Source organism: Canis lupus, chromosome 28 (assembly GCF_003254725.2).
Source record: "Canis lupus dingo isolate Sandy chromosome 28, ASM325472v2, whole genome shotgun sequence".
Classification (NCBI taxonomy): domain Eukaryota; kingdom Metazoa; phylum Chordata; class Mammalia; order Carnivora; family Canidae; genus Canis; species Canis lupus.
The window spans coordinates 6,491,336-6,518,449 of record NC_064270.1 but is presented as its reverse complement, the minus strand read 5'-3'; the positions used below and the strand labels follow the sequence as shown (position 1 = coordinate 6,518,449).

Here is a 27,114-nt window from a genome sequence, read left to right as displayed (position 1 = left end):
TGGGAAAATTGGACAGCCACATGCAAAAGAATTAAACTGGACCACTTTCTTACACCATACACAAAAAGAAACTCAAAATGGATGAAAGACCTAAATGTGAGACAGGAATCCATCAGAATCTTAGAGAACACAGGCAGCAACCTCTCTGATTTCAGCCACAGGAACTTCTTGCTAGACACGTCTCCAAAGGTGAGGGAAACATAGACAAAAATGAACTACTGGGACTTCAAGATAAAAAGCTTTTGCACAGCAAAGGAAACAGTCGACAAAACCCAAAGACAACCTACAGAATAGGAGAAGATATTTGCAAATGTCTGATCAGATAAAGGCCTAGTCTATAAAGAACTTATCAAACTCAACACCCCAAAACCAAATAATCCAGTCCAGAAACGGGCAGAAGACGTGAACAGATATTTCTCCAAAGAAAACATACAAATGGGATCCCTGGGTGGCGCAGCGATTTGGCGCCTGCCTTTGGCCCAGGGTGCGATCCTGGAGACCCGGGATCGAATCCCACGTCGGGCTCCCGGTGCATGGAGCCTGCTTCTCCCTCTGCCTGTGTCTCTGCCTCTCTCTCTCTCTCTGTGTGACTATCATAAATAAATAAAAATTAAAAAAAAAAAAAAGAAAACATACAAATGGCTAACAGACACATGAAAAAATGCTCAACATCATTCAGCATCAGGGAAATACAAATCAAAACCACAATGAGGGATGCGTGGGTGGATTAGCGGCTAAAGCATCTGCCTTGGCTCAGGGTGTGATCCTGGAGTCTTATCGAGTCCCACATCAGACTCCCTGCATGGATCCTGCTTCCCCCTCTGCCTTTGTCTGCCTCTCTGTGTGTCTCTCATGAATAAATAAATAAAATTAAAAAAAAAAAAAAAAACCCACAATGAGATACCACCTGACACCAATCAGAATGGCTAAAATTAACAAGTCAGGAAATGACAGATGTTGGTAAAGCGTGGAGAAAGGGGAACACTCATACTGCTGGTGGGAATGCAAGCTGGTACAGCCACTCTGAAAAACAGTCTGGAGGTTCCTCAAAAACTTAAAAATAGAGCTATCCTATGACCAGCAATTGCACTACTATGTATTTGCCTAAAGAATATAAACACAGTGATTCTAAGGGGTACCTGCACTCTAATGTTTATTATAGCAGCAATGTTCACAATAGACAAACTATGGAAAGAATCCAGATATCCACCAACAGTTGAATAAAGGAGGTATGGTTGTGTATGTGTAATGGAATATCACTCAGCCATCAAAAAGAATGAAATCTTGCTGTTTACAACAACATGGATGGAACCAGAGGGTATTATACTAAGTGTAATTAAAGAAACAAAACAGGATGAACATAGGGGAAAGGAAGGAAAAATGAGATAAAAACAGAGAAGGAGGCAAACCAGAAGAAATTCTTAACTCTAGGAAACAAACTGAAGATTGCTGGAAGGGAGGTGGATTTGTGGGATGAGGTAATTGGGTGACAGGCATTAAGGAGGGTACTTGATGTAATGAGCACCAGGTAACATGAATCACTAAATTCTACCCCTGAAACTAATAATGTTAGTTATTAGTTAACTAATGTTAACACACAGGTCTTCGTTCATTAATGCTCAATACATTTATTTATTCATTTATTTTTAAATTTTTATTTATTCATGAGAGAGAGGCAGAGATACAGGCAGAGGGAGAAGCAGGCTCCATGCAGGAAGCCTGATGCAGGACTCAATCCTCGGTCTCCACAATCACGCCCTGGGCTGAAGGCAGGCGCTAAACCACTGAGCCACCCAGGGTACCCTAGACCAAGTACTTTTGGTTATCTTCTCTACCTACAATGCCTCCTCTTTCCCAACCACAAACTTCAATTTACATTTTGTAACATCTATTAATAAGACTTTGCATGACTGATATGTAGCATATCAAGTGATAAATTAAACACACACATTTCAGACTTTCTTCTACAGGACTACTACATACCTGATTTTTCATCTTGTACTTCAAATTCTGCACCAGCAGATCCCAAAAGTGATGCCCCATGTTGTAACAATCTACATATATCAAATCTGTCAAAATTCAATCGATCTGTAGAAGGTGAATCTTCCATAGCACTTTCTGAAGTAGATTCTAAATGAGGTTGAAAATATTTAATTTGATCACAAAAACAAAGGGTAGAATGAAAGAAAATAGCACCACTTGGGGTGGTTGTGTATGTAACATTTTAAGTAAAAGGCAGCAGAAATAGAAAAGCTATTGTGATTTATGATCAGCTCTTATTTATGAATAAACTATTTAGTTGGTGGCTCCCCTTCTACAAACTATCAGAACATCAGTTGGTGTATGTATAGCTGTTTTTCACTACAAAAGCACATTATTATATAAAGAAATGCATCCCATATGGCAATATATATGTTAAATATCATATTGTCTCCATTAACTGTTTAAAAATACCAAAATAACAGCCTGAGTACACTACAGTGCTAACTTGGAAAACAAATATTTTCACAGAACATATTCAAATATAAGCCAACAAGCATCATTTGTCCCTATACCTGAGGAATATCTATGACACAAAGCAATTATTCATTCAATAGGACTCCTCATAATATGAGCAAATTATAAACTGATAAACTGCTAAAATTACATATTTATCTAAGGCCTAAAATCCTCTGCAAAATGCTTTCTTTCGTCAAAAAAAAAAAAAAAAAAAAAAGGTTCTGCCATTAAAAATTTTTAAATATATTGTAACTGTTCACTGACTTAACAGTTTATTTAGCTGGCACTTGCATATAATTCATTTATTAAACTAAAGTATAATTGCTTTAATTTTCCAGTGATAACAAGCAACCTTACCATAAACCTTAATGCTGGTGTAACTAATATAGTGTTTTATAAAAAGAATATGAGTTCTAATATCTCTATATACCAAAATAAGCAGGGAAAATAAGCTGAAAAAGAAAAAGCTCTTTACTAAAACAAGTTATAACTTTTTTCTGGTTATGTTTCATTTGATGAGAGAGGACAAATTAATACAGTCACTTAGCATAAAAGATGCCATATAATTAAAGCAAAATATTAGACAAGCTAAAATAAAATGCATAATAAAAGTGATGTCATCAAAGTGACTTGAAAATGAAATCAAATTGCACCACCAAGTTAAATTTTCACTTAATTGAGATGTATACATTTATAAATTTTTAAAAGCATACAATCATTTTTAAATATTGTTGCAAGCAGTCAGAAAAATAATTTCCACTCAAAGACATCTAAAGGTCACATTAAAAACTAAAGGCCCCGCCAAATAGCTATACATAATTGTGCTTAAATCAGAAAATAATTACACTAATTCTCCCAGCAACAAGAAAAAAAGCACTGCTTCAAATATTTACATTGCACTGATTTAGTTTCTGTTTTTAGGACATAAATTCCTTGAGGGAAGCAATAATCTCTTTATATCAAGCATACTGTACAGTTAATAATTTAAAAAAAACATACACAAAAACATAGTTTAGTAGTCTTTTAAAAGCATGGTGAAAATCACCTTATTGTCATTTCCTGACAAAGCTACACCTGAAAATTAAGCCTTTAAATTGTATTATCTAATCATTAAAATTTAAAATACAATTTTTAGATTATAATTATCATTAAATTATTGAAATATAAAATGTGCAGTATAGTTAATTCTATAGGTAGATTTTACTGCAAACTACTTTTACCACTTAAAAGCACCTTGTTTGGTTCTTGGTACTGGATTCCACTCAGGTACGTTTTTCACTATAGCTTCAACAGCTTGTCCTGCTGCAATTCGAGTATCCCAATTTGTACTCCTTAAATATATCAACACCTTAAAAAATCATAGGACAAAACAGTTATACCAAAAATATCATTTGTTCAAAGTAACCAGAACAGAGAAATACAAATTTACTTGTTCTTAATTTATCAGCCCTTGGGCTTTATATATAAATTTATATAAAAAATCTTGAAATTACATCATTTATAAGATTCTATCATTCACAGGAAATATCACATCTTAAAAAAAAAGGAAACAGAAAACTTTTAGTTAAAAAATAGTTAAATGCATTTAAAAAATAACCTACCTTTTAATATAGTAAAAAACAAAATGTGTATTTTCATTAAGTCCCATTACTTAATGCAAAGAGTTAAGTTGTAAAAACTAGCAGAAAAAAAAAATAAATGAGTTTAGCAGGATTGGAAGATATAAGATCAGGATACAAAAATCAACTGTTCTGCTACATACTTTCAATAAACAATTTGAAAATAAAATTTTTTAAATCGCATTTATAATAGAAAAGTTTAAAATACTTAAAAATAAACTTAAAGCATAAGACTCATACACTGAAAACTAGAAAAAATTCAAAATACCACTGAAAGAAATGAAATAAGATCTAAACAAACAGAAAGATACCTTGGAGCACCTTGGCGGCTCAATCAGTTAAATATATGCCTTCAGCTGAGGTCCTGATCCCAGGGTCCTGGGATCAAGCCCCACTCGGACTCCCTGCTAAGTGGGTAGCCTGCTTCTCCCTCTCCCTGTGCCCCAAATTCATGCTTGCTCTCTCTCTACTGCTAATAAAACAAACAAACAAACAAAAAAAAAAACAGAAACAGAAAGATACCTCATGTTCTTGGATCTAAAGATTTAAAATTGTTAAGGCAATAATACTCCCTAAATTGATCTACTGATTCAACAAAATTCCTATAAAAATCCCAGCTGACAGACAGCCCAGGGGGCTCAGCAGTTTAGTGCCTCCTTTGGCCCAGGGCCTGATCCTGGAGACCTGGGATCGAGTCCCATGTCAGGCTCCCTGAATGGAGCCTACTTCTCTCTCTGCCTGTGTCTCTGCCTCTCTCTCTCGGTGTCTCTCATGAATAAATAAATAAAATCTTTAAAAAAAAAAAAAAGATTCTCCCTTCCTCTCCCTTTGCCCCCTCCTCAAAAGAAGAAATGAGCAAAGGATCTAAAGAGACAGTTCTCAAAAAGATATACCAAAGGTCAATTCACACATGAAAAGATGTTCAACATCACTAATCACCAGGAAAATGCAAGTCAAAACTACAGTGACATATCACTTCACATTCACTAGTATGGAAATGATAAAAGTCAGTTAATAACAAGCATCAGCAAGGATGTAGAAAAATCAGCTCTCTCATACACCACTAACAGGAGTATAAAAAAACGGAGCCAGTTTGGAAAACAGTCTCCTAGCTCTTCATAAAATTAAACATAGTTATTATATGATCCAGCAATTCTATACACAGAATAGAAGAACATACACCCATACAAAAACTTGTACATGAATTTTAATAGCAGCATTATTCATCAAAGGCCAAAGAATGGAAACAACCCAAATGTGCATTAACTGAAGAACAGATAAATAAGATATGGTATATCCATATAATATATTCAATATCACATCCATACAATGGAATATTTGGCAATAAAAAAAGAAAGAAGTAATGAGATAAGCTTCAATATAAAAAAACCTTAAAAATATTATTTTAAATGTGAAGGAAACCAATCACATTTATATAAAACTTTCAGGATAGGCAAATCTATAGGCAGAAAGTAGATTAGGAGTTGCCTAAGACTAGGAATGGGAAGGAGAATGATTGCTAATGCACATGAAATTTCTTTTTGGAAATAAAAATGTTTTAAAATTAGACTGGTAATGATTGCACATATCTAAAATCATTGAGGGATGCCTGGCTGGCCCAGTGGGTGGAGCACGTAACTCTTAGTTTTGGAATTGTAAGACTGAGTGTAGAGATTTATTGAAAGTAAAACCTTTTTTAAAAAGTACAGTAGGGGGCAACCTGGGAGGCTCTGCGGTTTAGTGCCACCTTCAGCCCAGGGCGTGATCCTGGAGACCCAGGATCGAGTCCCATGTCAGGCTCCCTGCATGGAGTCTACTTCTCCCTCTGCCTGTGTCTCTGCCTCTCTCTCTCTGTGTCTCAAATAAATAAATAAATAAATAAATAAATAAATAAATAAATAAATAAAGTCTTAAAAAAAATACATAGGGCAGCCCCAGTGGTGCAGTGGTTTAGCGCCACCTGCAGCCCAGGGTGTGATCTTGGAGACCTGGGATCAAGTCCCACGTAGGGCTCCCTGCATGGAGCCCGCTTCTCCCTCTGCCTGTGTCTCTGCCTCTCTCTCTCTCTCTATGAATAAATAAATAAAATCTTTAATAAATAAATAAATAAACAAATAAATAAATAGTACAATAAAGAAATTGAAGTATACAATAAGTAGTTTAAAAAAACAAAACCAAAAGGCAACAGGACAACACTGAGGGGAGAGAAATGAGGATAAGAGGTGAGAAGGTATAACAAACTATGCCTCTTTTGGAATTATTTCATGGCAGCCAATATGCCAGGACCTAAGAAGACCAGAATTCACTTGGAAAGCTGGAAACCTTTTCTCAGTTCAGCACAGATTAGTTTTGCTCACTGTTTTCAGTTTCAGCTCATTCAGTCTTTCATCTTTCCCCTGGGATAAGAAAGAAATGGGTATGCCTCTCTATCCTGCTACATGAATATAATATTTAATACTGTCTAATACGCATCCTTCTCCATTCTGAGAACATGGAGCTCATGGATGTCAAATCACTGTCTCTTCATCTACATATTGGTTAGAAAGTCCTAATAATATCTAAATGTGAAATATACTGGAAAAGACGGTCACTGTCAGCCCTCATAGTGGAAACCATAAAATACAGATTTGTCTATTCACAAGGGCTTATAACTCCTACTGATATGAATCAAGAAGGAACAAATGAGAATGAAAGGGAGGGGTAAGGGTCATTTGGTGGCTCAGTCAGTTAAGCATCTGGCTCAGGTCATGAGTTTGGGGTCCTGAGACTGAGCCCCATGTTGGGCTCCCTGCTCAGTGGGGAATCTGCTTCTTCCTATCCCTCTTACCCCCCCACCTCCTCTGCTCATATGCTCTCTCAAATAATAAAATGCTAAAAAATAAAAATAAAAAAAAAAGGAAGGGGTAAGACCAGCAGGAAGAGAGGTATCTTGGGATTTTCATATCGCTCCTCAACCCTATTTCCATCCTCCTTCCCATTCAAGGCCCCTGACACACAAAGCACTCCAGTTTTCACTTTGCATGACAGAAAAAAAAATTTTTTAAGATTTATTTATTTATTTATTTATTTATTTATTTATTTATTTATTTGAGATAGTGCACACATATGATGGGGGAAGACGTACGGAGAGGGACAGAGGGGAAAGAATCTTCAAGCAGACTCCCCACTGAGGGCAGAGCCCACGTGGGGCTTGATCCCACAACCCATGAGATCATGGACCTAAGCCAATAGCAAGAGTTGGAGGCTCAACCAAATGAGCCACCCAGGTACCCCTGCATGGCAGAGAATTATTAAACACATGGAATGTGTTGCTTATCATCATATAGGCACACTTCTTCAAGTCCAGAGTTCAGTAAAAATACAGCTATTGCTTAGGGAAAGAATATGGGCAAGTATTATGAAAATCTGATCCACCAAAGCAGAAAGCCTCCACTTTCAAATAGGTGATAAATAAAAATGTAATAACTAGTTTCTCATATATTTCAATCATTTCCCATGAGTACTCAATCCTTTTGAAGACTAGCAACTATGATATAATTACTAGCCATTAAGAACAAGTCAGACAACAACAAATTAGATTAACAACTTAGTTCATAAACAAATTGGGTCAGATTCAAATTTGTGCCACAGGCAAAAGGCTGTATGTTGTCAAATTGCTTAGACAATTAAACTTGATGCAAAAAAACCCAAAATATTTTAAATCTTGTGATGAAAAAGACCAAATTTAAATATATATATAAATAAAATTTAAATATATATAATATATATAAATATATAAATATATATGGAAATATGTATATATAAATAATATATATATGGAAATAGTAAGATATTTAATAGAATCCGAAGACCACAAATTGCCAACAAAATAAAATAAGACAATTCTACTGTTATATTTCTATCCACAGACAAATTTCTACAATTGCATTATGCTAAAAGAAAAAAAGAGTTCTTACTTTAGATAAAAGGTTATTTAGTTCATGGGGATGGAGCTTCACCACTTCTCCAAGTTGCTGTGCTGCAGCTTTTCTTGTAACTGGAGTAGTGCCAGTATCCAGTAAAATAAAAAGACGGTCAAGCCTAAAATAACAAAAATATAATGATTACTCTGAAATGTATTTCTTCATAGATGTAAGTTTAAGTCAATAAATGTATTGAGCAGGGCAGCCCAGGTGGCTCAGCAGTTTAGCACCTCCTTCAGCCCAGGGCATGATCCTGGAGACCCGGGATTGAGTCCCACATCGGGCTCCCTGCATGGAGCCTGCTTCTCCCTCTGCCTGTGTCTCTGCCTCTCTCTCATGAATAAATAAAAATTTAAAAATAAATGAATAAATAAATGTATTGAGCATTAATGAACGAAGACCTATCCTAGGGCTACAGGAGAATCTCTACTCCCAAGGAACTTGCAATTGAGGGTAGGGTGAGTAGGAAGGCAAGTACAAAAATGATTAGAATATAGGGTACAATAACGTGTCAGAAAAGAAAAGTGCTCTGAAGAGTGGGAACAGAGGAAGCAAATACTATATATCCCCAATTGTGTAATACTGAAAAGGCTTTATAAAATAAGTGGTATATGAGATGGACCTTAATAGGTCAATCACAAAGGTCCTGCCTGGTTCAAGAAAGCAATGGAACTGGAGCTCCATTTTAGGAAGATTAATCTGGCAGCAGTGTGAAGCATGAAGTATAATGGAAGAAAAGTTTTAAAGAATTTTAGGCTGAAAGTACAGACCTAAACTACAATCATGGCGAGAAGCCTAGAAAGAAGCTGGAAGAGATGCTGCAGGGGATAAACACACATGGTGTAATAATGAAATATCAAGGAAGTGAAAGGACTCTCAGATTCTGAATCCTAGAAAATGAAGATGTCATTTTAAAAAGTGGGAAGAACTGGGCAGCCTGGGTGGCTCAGCAGTTTAGCACCACCTTCGGCTCAGGGCGTGATCCTGGAGACCTGGGATCGAGTCCCACATCGGGCTCCCTGCATGGAGCCTGCTTCTCCCTCTGCCTCTCTCTCTCTCTCTGATGAATAAATAAATAAAATCTTAAAAAAAAAAAAAAAAAGGGAAGAACTAGTGGAGGAAATATGGAATTAGATGACAAGTTTACTAGTGGCAGGGACAGGATAGTTAGGAGAGACCAAAAAGGATAGCTGGACTAGAGATCTGAAGTTCAACAAGAGTTGAGAATAAAGGCATATAGGTATATGGGATCATTTGTATACAAGTAACAAACAATGGCAATAAATAAGATCGCCAAGAAAAACATCTCCAAAAGCATATAGCATAACAGCACCAATTCTAGAGCCACAACAACACAGTTCAAATTCCAATTCTGCCATTTATCCAATGAATAAAGTTTGGAATAACACCACAGTGCCATATTACCTGGAATAGGTTAAAAAAAAAAAAAAAAGGAACACTTACTATGACTTTAGTGTTACTGTGATACATGAAAATCCTAAGTATTAGAAAGGCAAAGTCACAAGTAACTACCACCAGCTATCCACATATCATAATATAGGTCTAGCTTTCCTATCACACTACTAATCAGGCTCAGTAAGGCAAAGTGAATGCCACAGGTAATGAAAAGAAGGCAGCTTCATACTTCATATAAAGAATAAATGGGTACTTCTAAAAAGATGGAGGATGGGGTACCTGGGTGGCTCAGTCAGTTGAGTATCCGGCTCTTGGTTTCAGCTCAAGTCATGATCTCAGGGTGGTGAGATCTAGCTCAAGTCAGGGTCTGCACTCAGCAAGGAGTCTCCTACTCTTCTCCTTCTCCCTCTGCCCCCTCCCCCACCTTGCATGTGCGTGTGCGTGGCGAGCACGTGTGTTAGCTTTCTCTAAAATAAATAAATCTGCAAAAAAAAATTTTTTTTTAAATGGAGAATGACAAAGTTATACTGACTACCCAATCCTATACAAGAGAATAGGAATACATTTTCAAATTTTATCCAATGAGGAAGAGAAAGCAAGTAAGGTCCCAAAGCTAACCATGAGCATTAAGCATTAATAAACTGCAATGAAGCTCATATTTTACTTCTGGGATTATTTTTCACAAAGAGCTAAAAAATTACACAACAAAGCTCTGAAAACCTTTTATAAGAAAAACCTTTAAGAGACAAATGAAATGGGAAGGATTGTTTTTTTCTTTTTCTGGTAGTATTTATCAAACTAGTCAGTCACTAATCACAAAATCATTGTAAGTAGTAAGAAATAGAACTAAAATAGATCTTTTTCCATCAAGAATGGTAAGGGTACTAGGAAAAGTTTTCAAGTGCTTCAGAACACAACACTAAGAGGTAAGGTTCAGATTTATAGTTAAGGGTATGTAGGAAAGACAGATTTCAAGAAAAATATGTGAGGTAATAAAAAAGCCAGAGATATAAAGCAGAGTACTACAACACAGTTTCTGCTTCCAATATACGGAATGGCACACAGAGTGATTATAATGAAATTAATTTTTATAAGACATGCTAAAAATTTATTTATTTTATATATACACTACACACAGACACATCCCCCACCTGCTGACACAATATTTCTCCTTATTAATTCAAGGCTATCTAAATCCTTGCTTTACCCATTCATTAGGTTTTGCTACAGGATTTGGTGAACAGTGACTCAGAGATAGTGGAACAAAAGGGAGAAAAAAATTTTTTGACAGCTGCTGTTATTTAAAAGTTCTAAGACTAAGTCAGACCCAAATTCCTTTCCCATAAAATGATTTCCCTCACTCAACCCATATGTAACTCTCAGAATGCCCCTTGAGTTATTTTCATCTTTAAATTGAACTGTGATGTTAAAGTTCATGAAAATCATCTCTGAGCCTCCACAACAAATGTCTGCATATTGCCATGACCGTATGATTTTGTCAGTGAAAACAAATTCACAAAAAGAAATTTCAAACATCTATATATAAACAACTTTCTGTAATTATCAAGACAAAAATTCATTTTAATTATTCTGTATTAGGGGTATCTGACTGGCTCAGTTGGTAGTGCGGGGGACTCTTGATTTCAGGGTCATAAGTTCAAGCCCCAAGGTGGGCATGGAGCTTACTTTAAAAAAAAAAAAAAAATCTTCTAGGGATTCTTGGGTGGCTCAATGGTTGAGCATCTGCCTTGGGCCCAGCACGTGATCCCAGGGTCCTGGGATCAAGTCCTGTGTTGGGCTCTGCACAGAGAGCCTACTTCTCCCTCTGCCTATGTCTCTGTCTCTCTCATGAATAAATAAAATCTTTAAAAAATAATCTTCTATATTATATGGCAGGAAATATTAGGAAAAATTGAATAAGTTTTATTATAAAGAACAGATTAGTTTTAGGTCAAATTTAAGCTACTATAAATGGACTTGCTACGTGTATTCTATATAGGCTCATGTATTCAATTATCAGGCTTTTGGGGTACCTAGGTGGCTCAGTAGGTTAAGCATCTTTGATTTCAGCATCTTTAATTTCAGCTCAGGTCATGATCTCAGGGATGTGAGATCCAGCTCTGCACTGGGTTCTGTGCTGGGTGTGGAGCCTGTTTGGAATTTTCTCTCTCCCTCTTCCTCTGCCCTGTCCTATCCGACCCAACCCCCACCCTGGCTCTTTTTTTTTTTTTTTTTTTTATTCATTCATGAGAGACACAGAGAGACAAAAAGAGAGGGAGGGAGGGAAGGAGAGGCAGAGACACAGGCAGAGCTTTGCTGCAATGGGTATGCCGCCAGAACACAGGTGTCATGAAAACCACCGCTAAACCTAAACCAAAATGGGAAAGGAAAAGACTCACATCAACATCGTCGTCATTGGACACGTAGAATCAGGCAAGTCTACCACTACTGGCTATCTGATCTACAAATGTGGTGGGATCAACCAAAGAACTATTGAAAAATTTGAGGAGGAATCTGCTGAGACGGGAAAAGGCTCCTTCAGGTATGCCTGGGTCTTGGATAAATTGAAGGCTGAACGTGAACGTGGTATCACCACTGATATCTCCCTGTGGAAATTTGAGACCGGCAAGTATTATGTGACCATCATTGATGCCCCAGGACACAGAGACTTTATCAAAAACATGATTACAGGCACATCTCAGGCTGACTGTGCTGTCCTGATTGTTGCTGTTGGTGTTGGTGAATTTGAAGCAGCTATCTCCAAGAATGGGAGACCCATGAGCATGTCCTTCTGGCTTATACACTGGTGTAAAGCAACTAATTGTTAGTGTTAACAAGATGGATTCCACTGAACCACCCTACAGCCAGAAGAGAAACGAAGAAATTGTTAAGGAAGTCAGCACCTACATTAAGAAAATTGTCTACAACCCTGACACAGTAGCATTTGTGCCAATTTCTGGTTGGAATGGTGACAACATGCTGGAGCCAAGTGCTAACATGCCGTGGTTCAAGGGATGGAAAGTCACCCGTAAAGATGGGAATGCCAGTGGAACCACACTGCTTGAAGCTCTAGACTGCATTCTACCACCAACTTGTCCAACTGATAAGCCCTTGCGTTTGCCTCTCCAGGATGCCTACAAAATTGGTGGTATTGGTACTGTCCCAGTGGGCCGAGTGGAGACCTGGTGTTCTTCAGCCAAGCATGGTGGTCACCTTGGCTCCGGTCAATGTTACAACTAAAGTCTGTTGAAATGCACCATGAGCTCTGAGTGAGGCTCTTCCTGGGGACAATGTGGGCTTCAATGTCGAGAACGTATCTGTCAAAGATGTTCGTCGTGGCAATGTGGCTGGTGACAGCAAAAATGACCCACCAATGGAAGCAGCTGGCTTCACGGCTCAAGTGATCATCCTGATCCATCCAGGCCAAATCAGTGCTGGGTATGCACCTGTGCCAGACTGTCACACAGCTCACATTGCTTGTAAGTTTGCTGAGCTGCAGGAGAAGATAGATCTTTGTTCTGGAAAAAAGCTGGAAGATGGTCTCAAGTTCTTGAAATCTGGGGATGCTGCCATTGTTGATATGGTTCCTGGCAAACCTATGTGTTGAGAGCTTCTCTATCCTCCTCTGGGTCGTTTTGCTGTTCGTGACGTGAGACAGATGGTTGCTGTGGGTGTCATCAAAGCACTGGACAAGAAAGCAGCTGGAGTTGGCAAAGTCACCATGTCTGCCCAGAAGGCTAAATGAATACTATCCCCAATACCTGCCACCCCAGTCTTAATCAGTGGTGGAAGAATGGTCTCAGAACTGTTTGTGTCAATTGGCCATTTAAGTCTAATAGTAAAAGATTGGTTAATGATAACAATGCATCGTAAAAACGTCAGAAGGAAAGGAGAATGTTTTGTGGACCATTTGGTGGTTTTTGTACGTGTGTGGCAGTTTTAAGTTATTAGTTTTTAAAATCAGTACTTTTTAATGGAAACAACTTGACCAAAAATCTGTCACAGAATTTTGAGACCCATTAAAGAGAAAAAAAGGTGGGGGGAGGAACAGGCAGAGGGAGGAGCAGGCCCCATGAAGGGAGCCCGGGACTCCAGGATCACGCCCTGGGCCAAAGGCAGGTGCTAAACCGCTGAGCCACCCAGGGATCCCCCTACCTTGGCTCTTAAAAACAAAACAAACAAAAATTCCATAATATTGGGCTCTCTTATATGTATCGCATAGATTTAGGACTTTCCTATAGAAAACTGTAGTGAAATAATAAACTAGACTGGAAGTAAGGAGACCTTTTAAAAGTCCTACTTCTGTCACATGTTGGAGGACTTAAGGAAGTCTACTTCACTTAACCTCTTATTTTGGAGGATAAAACAATTTAGGCATATTTTACAGTTTCACATCATTGTGGATTTTTTCCTTTTTAATTTTTCTTATATAACATAATATTTGCCTTATCTTTGACTTATTTGATGGCAAAGTTCCTTAGATTGCACTTCTGGAAAGATTTCAACAGCTTCTTAATTCTTTTTTCATAACAGAGATTCTGCTTTTTCTGATCAAAAGAAAAGCTGGCTGCAAAATGAACACTGTAAGAAAGTAACAATACGGGATCCCTGGGTGGCGCAGCGGTTTGGCGCCTGCCTTTGGCCCAGGGCGCGATCCTGGAGACCCGGGATCGAATCCCACATCGGGCTCCCAGTGCATGGAGCCTGCTTCTCCCTCTGCCTGTGTCTCTGTGCCTCTCTCTCTCTCTCTCTCTTTCTCTGTGCCTATCATAAATAAATAAAAATTAAAAAAAAGAAAGTAATAATACTGACCTGTTTATAAATCTGTGTGTAAAAAGTTAAAAGAAAATAGTTTCCAAAGTTTTCCCCAATCATTTCCAGTTTCCCTACTCCTTAAAAAGGAGTGGATTACTTTACTGAATAGATCTCTAGGCTTTGGAACCCAAATTATCTCAAGTTCTCTCTTCACTATCTCTAAAGATTGCTCTTTACACTCATCCTCTCTATTTCAAATGGAAAGACTGTCTTCACTCATCTTCAAGGCTTAGATATTGTCCCACTGTTTCCTTGATATATCATCCATCCCCTTTTATTTTCATTCAATTATCTTTTCTCTACTACCTTAAATCACTATCTTATTAACCCATGCCCTCCTACCTTCAAATATACAGAGGTCTGTCTCTACAGAGAAAAATAAACTGCTTGATTTTGTCATCTTGCATACTTTTTTTTCCCTGCCAAGCATCATGAACAAGTGTTTAAAATCATTCTTTTATTTCCTCACTATACACAATCTAATCCCTCTCAAATTTCTACTCTCCTTTTCTATTGAGTAGCACACCTGATGGTCACCAATGAACTTGTAAACTCCAAATCTGATTTTTTTTTTTTTTTTTTTTGCTTAAGTCTGACTTTTCTATAACATCTGGTATCAGCAAGTACCCTTTTTTTTTTTATTTTTTTTTTAATTTATTTATGATAGTCACACAGAGAGAGAGAGAGAGAGGGGCAGAGACACAGGCAGAGGGAGAAGCAGGCTCCATGCACCAGGAGCCCGATGTGGGATTCGATCCTGGGTCTCCAGGATCGTGCCCTGGGCCAAAGGCAGGCTCCAAACCGCTGCGCCACCCAGGGATCCCAGCAAGTACCCATTTTTAAGAGACTTTTCTTCTTAAATTTTCACATTATGTTACTCTGAATTCTCAATTCTTCCTCTGGTTTCCCTCTTCATATGAACATTCTCCCATATTCAATCCTTGGCTTCTCATCAGTTTCCTCCCTTAGGAAACTATATTGTTATTCGTTTAAACTGTAACACAGTACAAATCATCCCCAAATCTAGTCCATCTGGGAGCCACACTTTCAACTGTCTGGTGAGCATAACCCCAAGGTAACATTATCTTATTGCCAGATTTACTTCCTCAAGCATATTTTGGTCAAATTACTATCTTACTCTAAAACTGTGAATGGCTCATCCTTACCTATCAAAACAAAAATCAAAAAAGGACCTCCCAAACATGAATCTTTTTGGTTTCCACAATTTCTTCTTTTTTTTTTTTTTTTAAGATTTTATTTATTCATGAGAGAGACACATAGAGAGGCAGAGACACAGGCAGAGGGAGAAGCCAGTTCCATGCAGGGAGCCTGACATGGGACTCGATCCCAGGACTCCAGAATTATGCCCTGGGCCGAAGGCAGGCACTAAACCGCTGAGCCACCCAGGGATCCCCTCTACAATTTCTTCTATACCATTTTCTCCACCTGGAATGTCTTTTCTTGGTTTAATTCTTCAGCTAGCTCCCATTCACTAAGATTTAAAGTCCCTTACGCTCTCGAAACCACCTTAGACTGCTGTATCATAGAGATGAATTCCACTTCTGAAATCTACATGAATTCTCATCTTGAATAACCTTCTTGGTATTTGTAATTCTGTTGTGGCATCTTACACTAATTTGTCACATGGTATCTTATACTCCTGAGGCTTCACCTCCTTCAGTGATTCTTTTTGTTCCCCACAATAGTCTGCATAGTGTCTCTACAGTGTCTTTGTTCAGTATTCAAATAATTGTTTAGTTGTATTTACTATAATTAAAATTATAAGGAAAAATGCCAGGACGCCTGGGTGGCTCAGTGGTTGAGCAGCTGCCTTCTACTCAGGGCGTGATCCCAGGATCCTGGATTGAGTCACACATTGGGTTTCCTGCGGGGAGCCTACTTCTCCCTCTGCCTAGGTCTCTGCCTTTTCTCTGTGTCTCTCATGAATAAATAAATAAGTTAAAAATAAAAAGTAGGGGCAGCCTGGGTGGCTCAGCGGTTTAGCGCCACCTTCAGCCCAGGACATGATCTGGAGACCTGGGATCCAGTCCCCCACATCAGGCTCCCTGCATGGAGCCTGCTTCTTGCTCTGCCTATGTCCCTGCCTCTCTCTCTCTGTCTCATGAATAAATAAATAAAATCTTAAAATAAAAAAAAAAAAAAGTAGTTTCTTAAGGCCAAGTTTTTTTTTTTAAAAGATTTTATTTATTTATTCATGATAGTCACAGAGAGAGAGAGAGAGGCAGAGACACAGGCAGAGGGAGAAGCAGGCTCCATGCACCGGGAGCCCGATGTGGGATTCGATCCCGGGTCTCCAGGATCACACCCCAAGCCAAAGGCAGGTGCTCAATCGCTGAGCCACCCAGGCGTTCCTGATTCAGGTTTTGTGTATCAACTTGTGTATCAACTTCAGGACACTGCTCTAAAGACTGCCCAGAAAAAGGAAAGAGTACATGGAAGTTTGTAGAGGTTATGCAGGAAGCTTCTATCTAACCCTTCTTCCCTTCCAGGTGTTTGCGTTATGATAATTCATGAAGTAAAGATATAAAAAGGTACGGAGGGCAGCTCCGGTGGCGCAGCGGTTTAGCGCCACCTGCAGCCCGGGATGGGATCCTGGAGACCCAGGATCGAGTCCCACGTCCGGCTTCCTGCATGGAGCCTGCTTCTCCCTCTGCTTATGTCTCTGCCTCTCTCTCTCTCTCTCTCTGAATAAATAAATAAATCTTTTTTTTTTAAAGGTACAGAAAAAAATCATAGATATTGTGAACTATGTCCTAGGTTGCTACTTCACCATTAATAAACAAGTATATGTTACATTTCCACTAAATGTAAAAAAGCCCGTTGAGGATAAAAGAAAAAAAATATATAGGGGTGCCTGGCTGGCTCAGTCAGTAGAGTATGCAACTCTTGATTTTGGCATCATAAGTTCAAACCCCACGTTGGGGATAGAGATTACTTAAAAAAAGAAAAAAAAAAAGGATATAAATATAACTTCTTCAAATCTACTTCCAAACTCAATAACCTCCAAATAAATTTAAATTTAATCTCTTTGAAAAATACTATATGGTCAACTAGCAGAACACTTCGCAAGGAAAGTTTTATAAACTTAACTAAGACAATGATCAGTTAAGTTTGTCTATTTTGTTATGCTTTTTTTTTTACATTTAACAAAAGTGAAGTAAATAAACTATTTGAATCTTTTACTTTTCTGTGACTTAGGGAGTAAGAAAGTAAATATCTGATATAAACACTGTATTAAGTCTCATATTATCATTAAGCAAGAAAGCTATATTCTTTAAACAAGAAAAATTACTTTAAGATACCACACTGTACACTGAGAGAATCAATATGAAAATGAAACTACACCAATGCCAGGTGCAAGGCCAGGTGCATGCTAGAATCAGCTGCATTCCTTCACTACCACACTAGAACACAAATTCCTTAAAATGGGGACTCTACTTTGTTCTCAGCTGTTATCTCTAGTACCTAGAACATAGAAAGCATTCTATAAATACTCAATAAATGAATGCTGAAAAAGTACAATCAGTTATTTCCTTTAGGACATTTTTTTCTAATCTCTACTCTTGATCCATCAAGCTACAGCCTTTTACAGGACTTCTTCTTCAGAAGAAATATGTTATTTTCGGGGTGCTTGGGTGACTCAGTTGGTTAAGTGTCTGCCTTTGGCTCAATTCATGATCCCAGAGTCCTGGAATCGAGACCCACATCAGGCTCCCTGCTCCACGAGGAGACTGCTTCTCCCTCTGCCTGCCACTCACCCTGCTTGTGCGTGAGCTCTGTCATATAAATTAATAAAATCTTTAAAAGAAATATGTTATTTTAAAAGTTCACACAAAATTGTGTACTTTAAAATGGTTAAAAATGTTGAATTTTATCACAACTTAAAAATGAATCGATGTATATAAGTACTCTGAGGAATAAACCAAAGAAATAGGGAGGAATTTACCATACAGATTGAAATGTAAAAGTTTCTATCTACCTCCTCTACCTTTCCTAGCTTTTTTTGTCCCTAACTTTTTTAAAGTATGAAATATTTGACATTATAATTTACAATAGCTGTCAATCCTCTAATGGGTTGAAATTAGCAGTAATGAAAGAAAAAGCATAACAAACACAAGAAACCTGTGCTGTCCTACAGATCATTAAGATCATTTTAGCATTTTCCCTGTCAGTAGGAAGGAACCACTGGAATTTCCTCCATGTCAAGAAACTTCCTTGTAGTGACACCTGGGTGGCTCAGCCATTAAGCGTCTGCCTTCAGCTTGGGGTGTGATCCTGGAGTCCTGGGATCAAGTCCCAAATTGGGCTCCCTGCATGGCACCTATGTCTCTGCCCCTCTCTCTCTGTCTCTCATGAATAAAATTTTTAAAAAAAGAAAGATCTGACCTTTAAAAAAAAAAAAGAAAAGAAACTTCCTTGTATTTGGCAGAACAGGACTGCTGAAACAATGTTTCTCTGAAGTATCAGGAGTACAGAAAGAATTAACAAAACTGCAAAGGTCTGATCAAATGTAGCAATTTGTTTCTTCCATAAGAGTGTGTTCCCTTTTTCCCCAGAAACCTTTCTGAACACTGCATGATTTTCAAATGCAAAAATGTCACAGACCTGGGAAACAGTTTCTTTCCTTTTTTTTTTTTTTTTTTTAAGATTTTATTTAGGGATCCCTGGGTGGAGCAGCGGTTGGCGCCTGCCTTTGGCCCAGGGCACGATCCTGGAGACCCGGGATCGAATCCCACATCGGGCTCCCGGTGCATGGAGCCTGCTTCTCCCTCTGCCTGTGTCTCTGCCCCTCTCTCTCACTCTCTCTCTCTGTGACTATCATAAGCTAAAAAAAAAAAAAAAAAAAAAAAGATTTTATTTATTCATGAGAGACACCAAGAGAGGGGCAGACATAAGCAGAGGGAGAAGTAGGCTTCCTGTGGGATCATGACCTGAGCCAAAAAAAGATGCTCAACCACTGAGCTACCCAGGTGCCCCCTGAGAAACAGTTTCTAATAATGCAGTCAAATTATAATTACTGTCTAGACATTTTAGACATGACCTGCATAGCTAAGATCACTGATGAAAAATTCTTTAAATTGTATTTTTAAATTTATATGATCGAGGGAAACTATGTTCCTATTAGCTAGTCAATGTACAATAGTCAGCTCAATTATGGCATAAACTGGCAAAGGTATGAAAACCTTAAAATACACACACACACAAACCTGTGGTAACCCATGATACTCAACAATGGCATAGATTCACCATCTTCTGTAATAAACATAATCTTAACAATTCCTCTGAGGTTGCCTAATTTACTATTGATGGCCCATCCCCCAACCAAGTGATAAATGATACTGGAGAAAGGCTCCCAAAGCAAAACAGCAGTATTCAAAGATTTAACATTTTTTTTTAAGATTTTATTTACTTATTCATGAGAGACACGGAGAGAGGAGAGAGAGAGACAGAGGCAGAGATACAGGCAGAGGGAGAAGCAGGCTTCGTGCAGGGAGCCTCGTGTGGGACTCAATCCCAGGACTCCAGGATCACGCCCTGGGCCAAAGGCAGGCGCTAAATCACTGAGCCACCCAAGGATCCCCTACAATTATTATTTCAATGGTCTGCAAGCAACACTGAAAGCTGTGATATATACTAATTTGTCTTTTTGCCAAGGTTGGTTTTGTGGGAACAAGTAGCTAGTGAATGAGCTTAGCTGACCTTCCAGCATTCACATCTTAAGGGCAACATTGTTCTCTACTCCTACATTTGTATACTCCTCTCTTACCAAGTGTCCAAAGGAGACAAACATTTTCCAGTAATACTTCACTGCAGGTTATGGAGCACTTCAAATGCTGTATTTGCAAAGTTTGTTTGTTTGCAAGATTTAACTCTCCCACAATCAAGAGTTGACCATGTATTTGATAATTCTGCCACATCCTTACAATTTAAAGTACAGTAAAACTAGACCTTTATAAAACTATAAGCAGGGTCTAAAAAATGTGATCACAGAGTGCAAAGTTGTATTATATCCAATTTGCATTATAAAAGGTCACACTATCACAGAATTCATTCTGCTATAAACTTTTAAAAACAGTTCTGACAATATTATGATTATCAAATCCCACGTCGGGCTCCCTGCATGGAGCCTGCTTCTCCCTCTGCCTGTGTCTCTGCCTCTCTGTCTCTCTCTGTGTGACTATCATGAATAAATAAATAAAACCTTAAATAAAATAAATAAAATAAATAAAATAAATAAAATAAAATAATAAAATAAAATAAAATAAAATAAAATAAAATAAAATAAAATAAAATAAAATTACAGGGACACCTGCGTGGCTCAGTGGTTGAGCGTCTGGCTTTGGCTCAGGGTGTGATCCCGGGATCCTGTATCGAGTTCCACATCAGACTCCTTGTGGGGAGCCTGCTTCTCCCTCTGCCTGTATCTCGGCCTCTCTCTCTCTCTGTGTCTCTCATGGGTAAATAAATAAAATCTTTTGTAAATAAATAAACAAACAAAATTATAATCCCGGTTAATATTCAAAGCTATAATGAAAACTGGCCTTCCTGTGGAAAAACTGTAAGGATTCACTGAAAAACACTGGAATATTCTACTACATACATTAACTATGGCAAAATCATGACAGCTATTAAGAAACAAAATCACTTGTTCTTTTTTTTTTTTTTTTTTTTTTTTAATGTACAGAGCACCTACTCTAGGAGCCAACCACTCTCCTGGAAAGAAAAAAGTCAGACTTATTCCCTTTTCTCCAGAGTGTACGTAAATCCAAGTAGGGAGGAGAACAATTACATGATTACAAAATATATTATGACTGACAGAAATATATATTAGTACAAATAACTCAGATGAAGTATAACCAGAGAAAACTTCCCAAAGGGACACATAAACTTAGACTCCAAAACTGTTAGCCAGACTTGGGGAGGCGGTGGGAGGGCAGAAAATAAGTATTACAGAGATAAAAAATGGGAGGTGAGAACACAGATTCAAAATGAAAGGGAGAGGGATCCCTGGGTGGCGCAGCGGTTTGGCGCCTGCCTTTGGCCCAGGGCACGATCCGGGAGACCCTGGATCGAATCCCACGTCGGGCTCCCGGTGCATGGAGCCTGCTTCTCCCTCTGCCTGTGTCTCTGCCTCTCTCTCTCTCTCTCTCTCTATCATAAAAAAAAAAAAAAAAAAAAAAATGAAAGGGAGAGAGGGATGCAGAGAACCTGACACAAGGTAAAGCTAAAAAGGTGAAGTCAGAACTAGATCACAAAGAATCTAGTAAGAAGTCTGAGGAATTTGGATTTTATGCTAAGGCAAAATAAAACATCTAAACGTTTTAAGCAGAAAAAGGACCTTAATACAACATACAAATTAATTAATTTGTATATTCACAAAATATGTCTGAAATGAAGAATAAATTAGAGATGCGTTGGGAGGCAAGAAGAACAAGTGGCTGCTGCTGTAGGTGCCTTGGATTAGAGATGATGGTGGTAGTATATGGAGCAGGACTGTGGTAACTGGTATGGAAAGAGGACTGACCAGAGAAAGATTAGAAATATAGACTTGGGCAGCCCGGGTGGCTCAGTGGTTTAGTGCTGCCTTCAGTCCAGGGCCTGATCCTGGAGACTGGGAATTGAGTCCCACACGTTGGGCTCCCTGCATGAAGCCTGCTTCTCCCTCTGCCTCTCTCTCTCCCTCTCTCTCTCTCTCTCTCTCTCTGTTTCTCATGAACAAATAAATCTTTAAAAAAAAAAGAAGAAGAAGAAGGAAATATAGACTTAAAGGATTGGATTTAGTGACTAGCTGGATGGGAGGAAGGAGAGAGAAAAATAATTTATTATTCTCAGATTCCCGAACCTGGCAATTGAGGGAATGATGATACTAACTACCCATTTCTCTTCTGTTGGAAATCTTACAAGGTCCTAAAAATACTACAGTGCAAAAAAATATTTTAGATTTGATTGTGGAAAATATTTTTTATAGATTTATTTTTTATTGGTGTTCAACTTGCCAACATATAGAAATAACACCCAGTGCTCATCCCGTCAAGTGTGTGGCAAATATTTTTATATAGAAGGAGCTATCTTCCACCTATTCCACATAAAATATTAAAATGAGTCTGTATTCTACAAGCATACACCAACAAGGAAGGAAATTCAGTTAGGGAAAGGAAACATGCTTAGTGTATGGAGAAGATGAGCTTGAAATTAAAGTTTGCTAATCAAAGTGAATCTGCTAATAATAAAGGCCAGAACTGACAGTATCCCCAAAATGCAGAAGGTGTCTCAAAGTGTCTTTCTTGAACCATCATATTACCAAAATATACACAGGAGTAGTAGCGTTTACATAAATAACCATGATAGGCTTTTTTTTTTTCTTTTTAAGAATTTAACAGGATTTTGGCAAAATTAGAATCCTCATAAAAAAAGAGCACTACTCTTTGAAATCCAATGTGAAGAATAAAAGGCAATAGCCTTCAAAACCCAACTCATTCATTCAGAAACTTGCATGCCCTCAACTTCTGTAAATAGATTAGCAAAGGCCAAGCAGATTAGTTTCTTTTTAAATACTTCGGTTTGTCTCTATAAAACTAAATCCAATACTGTGAAAACAGTCTGCTCTAAAAGGAATTTCAAGAGCTATTCATTCTTTTTATTTTATTTTATTTTTTTTTAATAAGTAAACTCTCTACCCAACGTGGGGCTTGAACTTACGACCCCTAGATCAAGAGCATGCTTCACTAACTGAGCCAGGCAGGTGCCCCAGGAGCTACTTAATCTCTTAAACAATGTATCCCCTAATAAATCTCTTACTAAGTTGCTGTATCGGTGTATTTATAACATATATTTATATGGGAGGTCACAAATTAGAAGATACACCTTTCAGTATTTGCAAAAAGCTAAAAGACCACTTTACTCTCTCAAGGCAATTTTATATATCACAAAACAAGAATTTCCTCACAATGACTGGATTCAATTAACATATGAAATAAAAACTAGACGCTCCCTACTACAGATACTAGCAACCCCCTTAAACCAACTCCCATGGACTTCCACACACTATTTCATCAGTTATCTAGGGAGTCGGTGAGGAGATGGGTTATCCTTTTGGCTTGGAAAACAGAGCTTGAGCACCCATGATGTCCACCGACAATGTCAAGAAGTGTACTCAATTGTGAAAAATGAATGAAAACTATTTGTTTTCTGAACTATTTGTTTGCCTCCTTTAGTCTATGTGATAGAAAGACCAGTTCTCATCAAAACTTACCTCATCAACTCTAGTGAACTTGGTGATTCCTAACTGCTATCAGAGAGACTATCTCGTACTTATATTTCCAAAAATAAAACCTCTAACAAAAAGGTTTCCCACCATTCTTATTATATTGGAGGTAAGGATTTTCCTCCCAATCACGACGTCTTGTTGGCTTTTCTACAGTTTTCCTAGACGTTCCTGTTGACAGGCAACATTTTAAAATAACTTAAGATCTGTGACATCTTTCACGCCTTAGCTAAGAAGGTTAGTAATAATATAATAACTTGCCAAAAACAATGCTGACGACTGAATGTTTACTGCTAAACAAAAAAATTACACTGTATGAAAAAAGTCCTCAGGAAAGTCCGTATCCTTAAAGCCATAAATAGTTTCTAACATAATGAGAAGCTCACTTAGATAATAGTAATTCAAATCTCCCAGATCTCGACAGTTACTACCAAGTTTTCCCATGAAATGGAGGTTAGGGATCAGCCTTAGAACACCGAGAGGGTAACAGGCTCCATCCAGAACTGAAAGAGGGAAGAGAAACCAGACAAGAGAAGCATGGTGAGGAAAGCGAAAAACTAGCTCTAGCGTGGCACAGGGCACGAGAAAAAGACGTTTTTGAGCCGATTTACCAAGAGTAACTGGAGCCCAAACCCTCAGAGACTGAGGGGGCGAACTCCGAAGTCTGTGAAAGAAGGCGCCCGAGCCCAGTGACAATGGGAACCGCTCCTTTCTAGGAGTGGGGGCGCCGAGAGGAGAACGTGCCTCGCCTGGACCACCTTCCCGTCCGCTCGTCAGGAGCGAGACCCACCTGGAGACCGCCATGGCCGGGCGCCGGCGGTTCGGGGTTCCCCGCGAGCTACGCGCCGCGCCGCGCCGCGCCGCGCCGCTGAGGCGCTAGTTTCCAGACAGCAGAGCGGCGCAGGCCCAGGCCGCGGTCAGAGGGGAGCGGCCGGTGCGGCGCGGGGCGTCCCGCCGCGGGCCCTTGAGCATCTGCCCCACCGCCTGCCCGAATTCGCCCCCGCTGCGGCCGGGGAGCAGGGGTCTGAGGCGGCGGCGGAGGCGGCAGTCGTCCGACCCGCACGACTTCAAACCGGGGGCCCCCAGCCCCGCTCTTTGCTGACGCAGGCGTCGGCACGCTGAACTGAGCGTCAGCGCGCCGGAAGTGACGTCAGCTCACCGCCAGGGCCTCCGCTGCGCGCGACTGAGAGGAAGGAGAGCGAGTGATTTCTGCTTGGCGGCGTTCGCTTGAAAAAAAGTGTGGCTATCTGTCGTTATCGAGGCAGGAAGGATAAATAAGGGACTCCTATTTCCTAGAGGAGGAAAAAAGGCGACTTAGCCAAGGTTCTGGAAGTTCAAAACCTAGGTTTCCAATTCCTCACTGCCCTGATCCTCGTCCCACCAGACTGCTAGGGAAAACAGGATCCAGAAGACCTTAGGATGCTCAACTCCGGGTGGCGATGCCAGAAATTGAGAAAGATCTCCAATGGCACTTAGAACACGGCTCCAGTGTTTGCCATATTCGCCAGAAATTATGCATAGCTATCGTAGGGAAGATCTGCTCACCATTTTCGAAATCAAGTTTAATTTCTTGGTTGTTTATGTTGTAGGTACCATAATTTCTCAACCAGATATGAAAATTCCCAACCCTTCCCCCCCTTTTTGTGGCTTATCTGGCTATTGAGTCGCTTAATTCATTAGGCTTTTAAACATTTTGATTTTTATAACTGTCAAAGTATTCAGCTTCATTCAAGCCCATCTTAGAGGTCATTAACAGATAAATATACAAAAAACACTGCTTTTTGTCATGTCACTCTGCTTATAAAACTTATCCTCTGGCTTTTCATTACCTGAAGAATCTATGTCTCTTGAGTCTGGTTTTCATCTATAAAACGAAGCTGGTGAGAAGTACTCTAGAAGGTTATGGAAATAAAATGAGACCATGCATCTCGGAGAGTTTACAAGAGCTTTGTAAACCATGAAGTAGTACATAAATGGAAGTGAAAAGAAACTAACAAGTGCCTGCTATGTGGTAGGCGTTTTGGCATGCATTACCTCATAAAATTCCTAGGCCAGCCCTGTAAAGTAAGTTTTAATCTTCAATTTATGTTCTTAAGATTTTATTTTTTAAATAATCTCTATACCCAACATGGGCCTCAAACTCACAACCCTGAGATTAAGAGTCACATGCCCTACCGATTAAACTAGCCAGGCACCCCATTAATCTTCAATTTAGAGGTGAGGAAACTAAACTCAGAAAGTTTAGGTAATTTGCTCACAATCCAAGCTAGTAATATTTACTGTTGTTCATTCATTCAACAAATATTTATTTGGCACCTACTCTGTGTCAGACTTTGCTAGGCACTGTTTGTACTGTTAGACAAAATCTGATTAAGCTGATGATCAAGTATTTTCACATTTCATAGTCTTCTCACACACACACCCCTTCTCAATATCTTTCCCACCACTGAAGCTAAACATAGGTGCTACTTAACTAATTATGTACTACATTCATTTATTCAGCCAAAATTAAGTACCTACCGCTTGCTGAACTCTACTAGAGATTGGTGCTTCAAAAGAACCCAAAACAGACAGGATGCCCACTTTGGTTGAACTTCCATCCTAATGGAAGGAAAAAGAGTAAACAGATAAACAAAATATCATGTTTATATTCCATGTAAAACAGAATGATTGGATAATAAGATGATTAAAGACTCTTTATTTGGTAGTTAGGGAGAAATCAAGGAGGCACTTAACCTGAGGCCTGAATGACCGGAGGGAGCCAGCTGTGGGAAGATCTGGGGAGATTTCAAGGTAGAAGATACACCTAGTATAAATGCCTAAGAGAAGTCTGCTGTGTGGGGAGGTAAACTGGGAAAAGGGGCCATTGTAAAAAATTTGGATTTTATACAGTAGAAAGTCATAGAAGAGTATTAACATTTGAATAAAATGATCTGATATAAATATATATACAAAATCTTACTCTTTAATATCCAAGAGGTAAGTAGATACATAGTTCTAAATGACATTTAGAAGAGAGGAAATGGCTGGTATAATAGTTTTGTAAGGGACAATGTAATAATCAAATATATTGATGTGAGACTGTCTTGTTTTTAAATCCTTCCTCACCACAGTTAACAGTTCTGTGTCCAGCGGAGTTGTATAACATTTGTAAGTTTCAGTTCCTTCACCTGTGATATGGTATGGGGATTATAATAGGACCTCATAGGGTGATAGTATTAAGTGAGATAATTAATAAAATGCATTTAACCAAGTGACTGGCACAATAAGTATGCAAAAATACTATTAACTACATCAATTTTTCTTTTTGTCAACTATGTGACCTTTAGCGAGTGACTTAACTTTTATGTCTCAATGTCCTCATCTGTGAAATGGTGATGATCATCATACTGGTCCATAATGTGTTATTTGAAACCACCTGCCAGATGGTTTTCTGAATTTAAAGCTTTTTTTAGATTCAGATATAGGTTTTAGATTTTGATTGGATTTAGTAATCCAGTGCATATACCTTGTTACA

The 27,114-nt window shown here is 38.7% G+C and overlaps 1 protein-coding gene and 1 pseudogene across 1 annotated transcript in view; one reads left to right on the top strand and one right to left on the bottom strand.

Moving 5' to 3' along the window:
- The window catches only part of BTAF1 (B-TFIID TATA-box binding protein associated factor 1), a 95,517-nt gene extending 70,795 nt beyond the window's left edge, over positions 1–24,722 (bottom strand). Inside the window, exons 1-4 of the mRNA XM_025466503.3 lie at positions 24,388–24,722; positions 8,075–8,198; positions 3,733–3,847; positions 1,984–2,130 (exon numbers count right to left, since the gene is read on the bottom strand). Of these exons, the coding sequence (XP_025322288.1) occupies positions 1,984–2,130; positions 3,733–3,847; positions 8,075–8,198; positions 24,388–24,401 (400 nt within the window). The 5' untranslated portion in view covers positions 24,402–24,722. The remainder of the gene's footprint in view (positions 1–1,983; positions 2,131–3,732; positions 3,848–8,074; positions 8,199–24,387) is intronic.
- On the top strand, positions 11,820–13,425 carry LOC112672056 (elongation factor 1-alpha 1-like; annotated as a pseudogene).
- Positions 24,723–27,114: the final 2,392 nt, after the last annotated feature.